Here is an 11242-nt window from a genome sequence, read left to right as displayed (position 1 = left end):
TTTTCTTGTTGAGTTGACAGTTCTCCAAAGGCAACATCTCATTCAACTCAACTCGAGTGAGTTCTCCCATTCACAATCACGCGACGTTTGGTGGACAGAGCCCTGTCTCTTGGTAGCTCAATCCTGAGCAATACATAATAGAACTGTGAGGAGCCTTGCAACAAAAACACAAAAACCCACAACAACAAATACTTTGCTCATTCACCATTGATTTTTGGATTGAAGACGGTTGGAAACGTTCAGCTGTTGCCAACTATTTACCATAACACAGATATGCCTGCGCCACAGGACAAACATAGCAGCTGCACAGGGACCGCAGCTGGTCAGGTAGGAAGAGGAACCAGAAGCCTCAAGAAAACAAATGACAACAAGCCCAAGGAGACTTGGAATATTCAGACTGATACAGAATGTTCTCTTTCGTTCATTTTTTTTTTACGGCCCAAAAGAAGCCTCTACCCCATCAGCCAACCAGAAGCGTCTTCTCATTATTAAAGCTGGGCCTGATAATTCTATAAAGAATTAGAAGGCTAGTTGCTGACATAGATTGGGCTGCGGACATGGACAGATATTACAAGAACCTTAGAGAAACGCACTGCCCCAGCTGACTGACCGACCTCTATGTAAAACATCCAAGGAAGCGCATCCATAAAAAGAGATCAAGCACAAACAGTAGCCAACGTATGACGCATAGACGGTTAAAAACCACAAGCCGGTTTCTATAACATCCAAAGATCTAAACATAACTATTGTTTCTGATTCAAGAAAACTGAATCTGAATGAAAAAAAATATATATATATTTTGTATAACAGTAAATTAATCTATTCTTTGCCCCGCCATTTAAATTGATGTTTCCTATACCCTAATAATGCTCTTTTATAAGCTATTAACCCTTTTGGAGCTACGCGTTCCTTTCCAGGCGGCAGGTAGCTGTTATTTTGTTGTTTCCCCCCGCTCTGTGTACGTTTTCCTCTTCTTGTTTTGGGAAAGCATCCGCAAATCCAATTTTTTAAGGCTTAGCAAAGGTCAGAAAGCCACCGAAGAAAGCAGCGCTGAGCTAAATTCTGTGACAGGCCCACTCAGCACCTAGGGGTAAGTCAGAAGCGTGCCTATAATCCCAAGTGAGCGCTTTGTAAAATCACTGACTTAGCTTTCCAAGCTGCGACCGCAGACTTTAGCCCAGACACGACTGTCGTCCACGTGCCCGTGACATTCAATCCCCGAGTCGTCTTTGTCGCGGTGCAAGTGTCGGGAGGGATGGCGAGCTGATGACGGACGCAAAATATCACAGACGCTGCACGTGTTAAAAGACTGTTTTTCCTTAAAATACATTGCTTAAGACAAGTACGGACATTTGGATGTTCCTGGCGTAGAGACGACTTGATGGCCGCCAATTGGTTCTGGGAATGCGCACAGTGCATTATGGGTATTAGAATACCGGGATTAGAACCTTGACATTGTATCTATAGAGCAGATCCCATAGCGCAGGACACTTAAAGGTATGGTTGCCATGAAGCTTGAGTGTTAGGCAAGTTTTGAGTTATACATTAGCAAGTACAATGCAAGTCATAATACATTATAATGTAATTAAAATCCTACCTTGCAAAGCCTTCATTTTTTCCGTGAAGTCTGTCCTGTAGAGCTCGTTGGTGCTTATGGATAATTCAAGATGGTGCCATTGCTTCTTTGCTCCATCTTCGTGTAGGGTGGATGCGCTCAACCCTTGAGGGCTCCTTCCATGACCTACGTGGCCAAGCGAAGCCGTGGTGGGGAAGTTGTCTGCTTTTTGGGGAACCTGTGCAAAAAAAGTTAAAAAAAGTACCTATAAACATCTGAATACTCCCAATTTTAGAACATATTTACACAGCATTGTCTTCATCATACAGTATTTATTACTAAATAAAGCACTGACGATCTATCCCGTACACTACAGCCTGGTGGTTCAGGGAAGGAGCATTAGGTGACACCAGAAAACAGCCGTTCCTGAAGGATCAGCCGCCTTTTCATTTGAAGCAGGTTAAGATTATGGTAGAACCACTCTACGGACGGGGAGAATAATCTTTCCCGAATATCATTCTTGGTATCTTAAGCCAGCATTGATTCTTGAGCATCCCTTTTGCTTTATTCTTTAAAGCCCTGGGCAGATATGGTCCTCACTTAGTTTAGGTTCTAGAAAAAGGGGATGTTAGGGGAAATGATGTAAGTCGAGTTTCTTGGGGGGTTCCGCTAACGAAGAGTCACGGATCCATCTCACGAACTCCATTAAGCATCATGAAGGGTCAACACCAGTGAGCTTCTCTTGCAAGAAGAGCTTGGTTCGCCCTGTAAAATGTATGGTTGCATCTCAAAAGGCTCTTCACCCGTTGAACTATGCATGGTCCGGGGCTGGTTGCAAAAATCAAAAATCATAATAAGAAGGCATGATGATGTAAGTCTGGGTTTGTCATGATGTAACTTGAGACCGGGTCTAAATTGGAGGTAAGATGTATGCTTAGTTTGGCCTTACGGACGGATTTATAGAATTTTGGGTAACATCTCTTCCGACAACTTAAAGGAACAGACCAGAGAACTTTTGTAAAGGTAGTAAATCTCGCCACATTCCACCTTCGACCCCTTAGGTCCTCCCCATCATCCACACTTATGAAGACGCGTATAAATCTTGTCTTAATCTTGTCTTTTGGCCCAATAAATCGAAATAAATATATCCACCCCAAAGGCATTCCAACATGTCTTATCTTGATGGCGTTTCAGATCGTAAATAAAAAAGTGGAATTGTTCAAAACCCCCGTCCTATCTTTTAATTTGCCGTTTAAAACAGAAATTACTACGCACAGGGCCAATAATATCCGCACTTACAAAAAAAAGAGAAAGAAATATACATCCGTATGGAATGGAAACTTTACGGGCTAAATTTCTCGTAGTAGAAATTCGATCCTCCGCGGATCGTCTGAAAACTAATAAAGAGTTACATGGTTTGGTTTCCTTGGGGATTTCTTTAAACCCCTCTGTCCCTCTCGTCTCTAAAACAACAACTGCAGAAAAGTCAGTAAAAGGATACAAATAATAAAAAAAAAAGGGCTGTACAATACGGTTTGGTATTAAAATGGAGCTACACGTCAACCTAGCCCAACCTAAGGGTGCCTGAGTAGAGACTGCGTCAAAAGTGGGACCCCAAAGATTAAGACAGTTGGGTGATAGCCGTGCTCCATGATGCTCCCTTGAAGGACAAAAGCGATGTTCCTCAGGACCCATGAGTCTCTAAGGACATCACTTCAGTCCTCCAGGACGTATCATGGGACATTAGGACATACATGGTCCTTGTTGCATGACAGATCAAGAGGGGGGACAAGGGTCCAGGTAACAGGTGGCAGCTGAGACTAAGGTGACCCCATACCCTATAAATGATCTGGAGGAACCTCTAAGTTTAGAGATGTTTCTTTGAGTCATTAGTAGTGGAGCAAGTATATCAATAATAGACATAATAGAAGAGAATTATAGTAAAAAGAGCAAATCTGGTAAAGAGAACGCTTTTATTGGCTAAGTGAGGGTTTAGGTCTTCTCTTTTGCCCAGAAGAAGACACCTAAGTAGTCCCCAAACCTTGCAATCTAACGCAATTCAATTAGTCAACGTAGGTATCATCTTTACTAACACAACGACTAGCTTGGAACACTGAGATATTAAGAATATTAAGGGGTAACTTTGTGACCGAAAACCTCCCCCCTTACACAAGAACCCAAAATAGAAGTCGTATCGATTAGGTAAGCGGGGGCAGGAGACCAAGACATCATCAACTGCTTTCCTCCGCAGACAGGCAGGCGAAAGCCAGGTCTCTCGAAAATGACATTAAAATTTCATGTTTAATTCATCAGATAAAAATCTGAAATGTATGCATTTTTTTTGGCTATTGAGCGATATTTCCACTTTAATAAAACGCAGACTCACATGTAACACGCTTTCTTTTGATGACAGGTAATAAAATAAGCACGTTTTTAAGAGAACATAAAAACTAAAATGAATAATCACGGCATAAATCACATGAATTTCCAATGTACTCTTTAGGAAGAAGAACTATATATATATATATATATATATATATATATATATATATATTACTGATTTATTAAAAAATGTGTAAAAATAAAGTATATGAGTAAAATAAAGTAACAATAAGTATATGAAAGTTGAGTGACAGTATTTCTTATATTTATATTATACTTAAATTATATTTATTTTATATACTGGGGAGTGAAAGGCAAATCCTGATTGGCTTTTATGTGCTAGCCAATCAGAGACGAGCTAGATTCAAATCAAGGTCACCGGGCAGAAAATGAAGAGATGAGGTTCAAGAAATGGCAGCCCCTGTTTGCTATAAAATGGCCCAATAAATAATGTTTCCATGTCAAGGTAGGACTCTTAGAGATGACTAGAGAAAGAGAGAAAGATTTCTGCCTATAACAAGATGTCCCCTTTGGTTGAACCTCCGGACTTAGGACTTAGCTGCCAAACTAACTCGATGTCAAACCACGAGCCAAAGGGTCGGGATGGGCGGCAAACCAGTGAAGTCAACAGAAAAGCGGAGGTCAAGAGCCTTGAAGACCAACAAAGTATGCCCAATGACCACCAGAAGAGCAGCCGACGGCTGAGTAATAAAAATGTCACCCCTGTGTGATCCACATCCATAAAGACGCCATGAGAACCCATAAGAGAATCAGGGTATAAACATACACACGCGTGAAAAAGACGCAAAGGCGCCACCAGGATGTCGCCACATGGGACAATATACGCCAACGCTTCCTCATCACATTTTGGGGAAGGATCCCTCTGATCAAAGTTAACCACAGAATAAGAAACACGCGGGTGAGCACTTCGTAAAAACTATTTTTTGTTATTACTGTTATTTTTTTTTTTTTTTCTTTTTTCAGAAAAAATACAAGGATTTTTCTTTGTTTTATTTTTAACTCCCCCCACCCCCCCGGTCGATGGGGTTACTCTTAATCCTAGGTTTATCTATACAATATGCCCGTATTAAAAGTCCTATAATTATTTCGACATGTTCTTGACTTTCCCCGGATTACCCTGCCAAGCTCTGTCACCTCAAACGACCAGAAAATCAATGCTTAAAAAACAAGGATCTAAAAAAGCCTGTGGTTTAGAGAACGTTTCAAACAGCCACACCTCGAGAGCTCTCCGAACCACTCTGCTGGCACGAGAGAGATTATAGAGTCTAACAGACCAGCGAGAGAAATGCGTCCGTATTACAACTCGTGGCCGGGAGGAGGGCTTTTATTTTCTCCTTCCAGGTTTTGTATTCAACGGTAAAAAAATTAAAATAAAAAAAAAACAAAACAAAAAAAACCCTTAACTCCGAGCCGAGAGACTTAGATAACACCGAAGGCCAAAATCACACGCGAAAAGCGTTACTGTTTACTCAAAAGCATTGAATTGTGCAAATAAACCTGTATTCACTTATCTCGCAACCTCTGTTACAGAGGAACACGAACACGCCAGGACTATTCATCGATTTGGGAGCATGGGTCGAATTTATTAAGAATTAATGAACCAATTAAATTCGGGGGGAAAAAAAATATTTTAAAAAAATATTAAAAATAAACAGGGAGTTTTGTGGCCTTCGGAGAATTATGGCCAATAAACAGGTTGTTGCATAAATAGGTCATTCGAGGTACAGAAAATGTAACTCGAAAAAGGGAAATGTATGGATCAAAATCGAGAACGGATTCTGGTGGAACTTGTTACACTTGGTTCATACGGTTTTAAAAATACATCTAATCTGTGAAGGTAGAACTATACTGGATTGTTGAGATTCTAGAACTATAGAATGTTGGGTTTTCAATGTTCTGGTGATCTGTGGCACATCTCCAGAATACCAGTCGGGATGACCCAATGCTCTCTATGGCTGGAGGTCGGGCTCTTTATATAAATTGACCCTGGCGCCCTGCTTTTAGGTTTGTTGATGCATAGGTGAAGGAACAAAATATTTTAGGCCGTTTCGACACAAAATTATATTCTGGTGGACCTTTTTTTTTTTACATAGTGACACACTATGTGACAGCACTGAAGCTTTGAAGACCTCAAGAGTTCCCGTCTTTGGAGGTCTAACTGAAGAAGGGTCATCTAAGGTCTCAAACATTTTCATAGTAGATGAAGACCTGGGATACTGACTTCTGGTAAGAGGAACCAAGCACGTTAACGATGGCCCTGGTTCCGTAAATAATACGTTTGACGTTGGCCTCGTAATCCCTTCTCTTTGAGGCGGTTTGGTTCCATCACGTTCCTACCCGTCCCAGTTTCTTCTCCCAAAGAAAGCACTAAGCTCCTGTCAGGTTTCAGATCAAATAAAATATACATGAAAGAGAAATCGTGCTCATAGGCAAGCGAGGCTTTAAGGGGACTTATCACCTAAACATTACGAATACAGAGAGGGGAAAATGCTACGTCCAAGGACAAAACTTGGGTTATTTCAAAGCCTTAGAATAAGCACATATTAACCCTTTCATAGCGCCAGTTAAGGTACATACAAATTATACCATGTGGCAGTAGGGTAGATAAAGTGTTCTACAAATTGGCTATATGACAAATGAGAACATTCAGGAAGAGAAGGTACGGAGGGCCGAGTCCATGCGAAAGTAAAGTCACCGCTTTGGATTATAACTAAGTAACAAAGGAGGTGTTTTCACTAAAGCTGCATTCACTACGGCCCCGAGTGGCCCACAGACCATCATTTAAGTCATTGGGGAGCGTAACAGCTCAATGAAGCCAGGAGATGCTCGGGGAACGGTGAATTTGTACGGTACCCACCACTCACGAGTTTCCAAAGAGTCGCCGTACGTTAACAGCAAGTTTAGCACCGGCTAAAAGAAGATTTTGTGGAATAGGTGCCATAAAAAGCAAAATCTGCGCTCGTTAAAGCCTAGAAAGAGGGCTTATATGCAGAAGATCTCTCGTGGTCCCATGTGGCGCGCAAAGGGTTATACTGAGAGACAGCTGTATTCTCGAGCTGTGATGTCAAAAAGAGAAGAGATCTGAATCATCAGATGGGGTCGTTTATTCCCAAATGATGCTGGCTTTTACCACCGGCTATTGTTACCGGTCCAGCACTTCTCATTAGCTTCTCGGTCCGACCACATAGACATCTGTCCCGGAGACATCTTCAGATACTCGCTTTCTCAAGGAGCTATAAAAATGAATGGTAAGGAATAAGGACAAGGGGGGGGGTTGGGATCATTGGGTGGGGGATAGCCAGGTTCAGAAAAGGGCACACAATGCAAAATCACAGGCAACCAGCTGTCCCCAAAGGATTCGACCCTTTTACAAAACGTACCCCCACATACACGAAAGAAAATGAAAATAATTAGTGTAAAGTGAAAAAAACTACTAAAAAAATGAAGCATATCCCTATTTTTTTTTATCTTGATATCTATTTCACAAAGGATTTAAGAGTCAAACCTTAAATATCTGATTTTAACAAATTTAAGTAAAAAAAATAAACCGCAAAAAAGTCTTTACCCTGTATTTCTCCCCCCCCCCCACTGTCCCGAACATATAATTTTCAGACGCTTGCTTGCACGACGGGCATTGTGGTTTGCGAACAACAAACAAAAGTCACGTGCGACACATTGTATTCGGTATAATACAGCAGTGCAAAAAAAAAAAACAAAAAAAACATTTCAACTTGCAATTTTTGCTATTTTTGTTGAGTTTAGGGTTTTTTTTGGAGGCAGATTTTCAGTAGTGCAATCGCTTATATTATCATAATGCGTTTCCCAGATTTCTGCAATCCAATACGGCCCTTTATTCAGCCAGAACCCAGAAATTAACCATACGTTAACCAGAGCGCATCACAACTCGGCGACAGCATCACTCAAAGAATGAAACCGACTGGGATATAGAACCTTCTTCAAACCAGACGACATAATGACCTTCTGCCACCTCTAACCCTTTCAGTGCCCGCGTCACTACAACCTAAAATTCCCATGTTTAGTTCTTAATAAGAAACGCGCAATAGCCTGCTTTCATATCTAATGCAATTCTTTGATGCAGGGGTCCATTTTTAAATCCCCCCTTCCCTTAAATAATTCCAAGACACCTTTCAAATGAAGAGAACACCAAAATTAAGTATAAAAGTCATATATTTTACTTTCTTTCGCAGATAGAGCAATAATCTGTACATTTTTTTTGGGGAAAAAAAACAAACAAACAAAAAATATATATATAGAACACTGTACGCATAGTTACGAAACACATACTTTTTTATCTCTCCAAAAGGAGACATACGTATAACATCTATAAACGGTTTTTGTAGCCAGTATTATGGCTTAACATTGGAGTAATCCAACATGTTATATAAATATATAACTTAGGGGGGTTTTTTTAGGTTTTTTTTTTTTATACTTTATGTTACAAGTTTGCTGTACATAATGGTGGCATTTTAACAGTCAAGAATACAAAAAACAGTGCAAAAAAAAAAACAATAAACATGATAACACGTTATGAAATGCTCCCTACATCCTCTGGACATGTCTATTGGTTGTTAAGTCGCAAACTTTAAAGATATTTAAGTCAACGTTCACAGCATAAATACAGAAGGGTAGATCGACCCTGCCAACTCAGCTTCCTCTAGCTCCCCCTCCAAAAAAAAAAAAAAAAAATCTTTGTTCTGAAAAAAAATGAAATAAAAAAAATAAAAATAAAAAATGCTACAGTAGGCATTCAAATGTGTAGGTCACACATCGTGTGACAACGAGGCGTCACAGACCACGCGTAACATTTGAACAGTCCTTATGAACTGTGTAGGAACCTCCAGACCCCGAGAAGGAGCCTCCGACCGCAACCTCTTCTTCTTTACGGACCGCAGCAGACCGACTCCCGAAAATAAAAATAAAAAAAAATAAAATTGTATTTTTCTCTCCTGGGTTTCGGGAAGGAGGTATGCGCGTCTTGTAGTTGTTTTTCTTCTTCTTCTTTTCAGTGATTTTTCACAAAATACAGAACTAAAAAACAAATAATAAAATACATTGTTAAAAAAAATAAAAATCAGGAATAAATTGGGTTATAAAAAAAAAAGTAAAGCAGGCGCACAGAGCCTTAATAAAATGTAAAAAAAATATATAAAAAATTATAAAAAAAATTAGTAAAAAACGATGACAGTAGTAGTAGTAGACGAAATCCTTCAGCCATTAGCAGACCCTGCCCTTGTTTATGGTGCAGGCTCTCGCTAGCTCAGCTTACCCTCCCCCCCACTTCTTCTCTTCTTGTAGCTCCTTTTCCCGCCAGTATAGCTTGTTTTGCAACTTTTTTTTTTTTTTTTTTTTATAAAGAACTTTCCAAGGAGGAGCTTAAACGTGATTGAGTAACACTCCCTTGGAAGGAAAAAAAAAACAAAAAAAAAACAAGTCTCATGTGCACTCATCAACTCCCACATTCTACAACCAAAACAACCTTAGAAAAGCAACGCTGCATTTTTTTTTTTTCAAAAACAAAAAAATATATAAAAAAAAATACCCTTCCCTGTATCCCACCCCAGAAAAACCAAACTGTCCATGGTTTGGGGACGGCTTGTTTCAGACATGGAAAACATGATATTTGGATGGTGACAAATGGTTTTGTACATTAAAAAAAAACATTAATTTTTTGGTGTATTTTTCACCCCACCCAAATTGTAATACTCACCAAACAAAATTCATCTGATTTTTTTCCTGGGGGTCTGTTCCAGAGTGCAAAACGGGTGGTTGCCCTTCAGACTGTCAAATCTTTGAACCAATGTTCTTTTTCTTTTTGGGAAATAATCTGCCGAGACATGAAAAGAACAATTCTGATTAGATTCCAGAAAAAAACAAAAACACAAATATATGTATTTTTAAACCCGTAACCTTGAATTCTCTTACTACGATTTACCAACGAAACACTAAAATATGAGGAGTGCCAAGGCTTCTTCTACAAGAGGTCAAAGTGGGGCAGAATTTTTGGACTGCAGTTTTTATTTAAATCCCAAATTTTAGGTTAAAGGGGTAGTTGTGTGTGGGGGGCATCATTATCATCAATGCCAGGGGTAAAATGAAAGCTTGGCACCCCAGTTTCCATGTCTAGAAGGTACCCCATGACCGTTACATGTTCCCCAAGAAGTGATCTTACCGGTTATGGCAGTGCTAATCTCCCGTTTCCTCAGCTGCGTGGATGTTTTGGATGGCACTTTGACTGCTTGGCACCTCCTGCTACTTTTCTCTGCGTTCTCCTTTGCGAATTTTGTGTTCTCCAGGGTTCCAACAGCCTCCGCCAGGTTCTCCTCCTTGGTCTCCGTTGGCACGGGGATCCTGTTGTCCCACAGAGGCTGTTGGGTTTGCCTGGGCACCTGCGCCGAGCTGGAAGGGTACAACCTGCTCTCCCTGTAGAAATTAGGCATGTCCTTGCTGTCCAGGGGCTCCCAGCTGAAGACGCCCTTCAGTGGGGTACCAGCTTCAAAGTCGAAATTCCAACGTTGACAGTCAGATGCTTGGATCTCCTTTAGCTGCCTCTTAAGCTCAGACTTCAGCTCATCGTGATCTATGGGTCCAAATAAGCTTCTGCATGCTCCCTTCCCACTGCCACCCAAAGACCCCCTGGGCAGGACTGGCATGGGGTCATCCTGTAAGATGATGTTAAAGGTAGCCATCTCCTCCTTGTTTGTGTTATTGTGTATCCAGGCAGTAGTCGTGTCTTGCGGCTGAGTATTCAGTGGATATGTCCAGGCAAGGGCTTCGGGAGCTTATATAGAAAGGGAGTAGGGCTGAGGAGGGGAGGGGGGAATAGAGGCAGTGAGGAGGAGACAGTAGGAATAGGGAGGAGGGAGGATTCATTTCAACTGGAGAGAGGAAAAAAAATATACAGAGTGACTTGCCAGGTTACAAAACTGGAGAGGGGGCAGAGGTGGAGGCAAGCCTTCTTTCTTATACCTTTTTTTAAATTTCCTTGAAAAAAAAAGAAAAAAAAAGAAAGAAAGAAAAAAGGGAGGTGGAGAAAAAGATAATGGAGCAGCTCCTCCAGCCATACCCCTTTCAATTGAGCTTACTAAGGAGCTGTTGTTTTGATTCGCAACGTTCTATTTTCTGTTTGTTTGTTTATTGTTTAGTTGTGGGTTGTGGAAGGAGGAGGCATTAGCAGTGTAACAATGTAACAGGTATCTGTAGTGATTCCCCCCCCCTTTCTTATTCTTGTGCCTCCTATTATGCGTTATTCATCCTTTTTTTTTT

The 11242-nt window shown here is 40.7% G+C and overlaps 1 protein-coding gene across 1 annotated transcript; it reads right to left on the bottom strand.

The window, feature by feature from the left end:
- Nucleotides 1–8128: 8128 nt before the first annotated feature.
- Nucleotides 8129–10735, bottom strand: LOC128470389 (cyclin-dependent kinase inhibitor 1B-like). Its single transcript, XM_053452267.1, has 3 exons — nt 10149–10735; nt 9687–9803; nt 8129–9007 (listed from the first exon to the last, which is right to left on the bottom strand). Exons 1-2 carry the CDS (start codon nt 10663–10665, stop codon nt 9697–9699), a joined length of 624 nt encoding a protein of 207 aa, XP_053308242.1. The 5' UTR covers nt 10666–10735; the 3' UTR covers nt 8129–9007; nt 9687–9696.
- Between the last annotated feature and the right edge of the window lie 507 nt (nt 10736–11242).

This window comes from Spea bombifrons, chromosome 12, assembly GCF_027358695.1.
Source record: "Spea bombifrons isolate aSpeBom1 chromosome 12, aSpeBom1.2.pri, whole genome shotgun sequence".
Classification (NCBI taxonomy): Eukaryota; Metazoa; Chordata; class Amphibia; order Anura; family Pelobatidae; genus Spea; species Spea bombifrons.
Note: the sequence above shows the minus strand (reverse complement) of the source record. Positions and strands in the feature narration are given on the sequence as shown.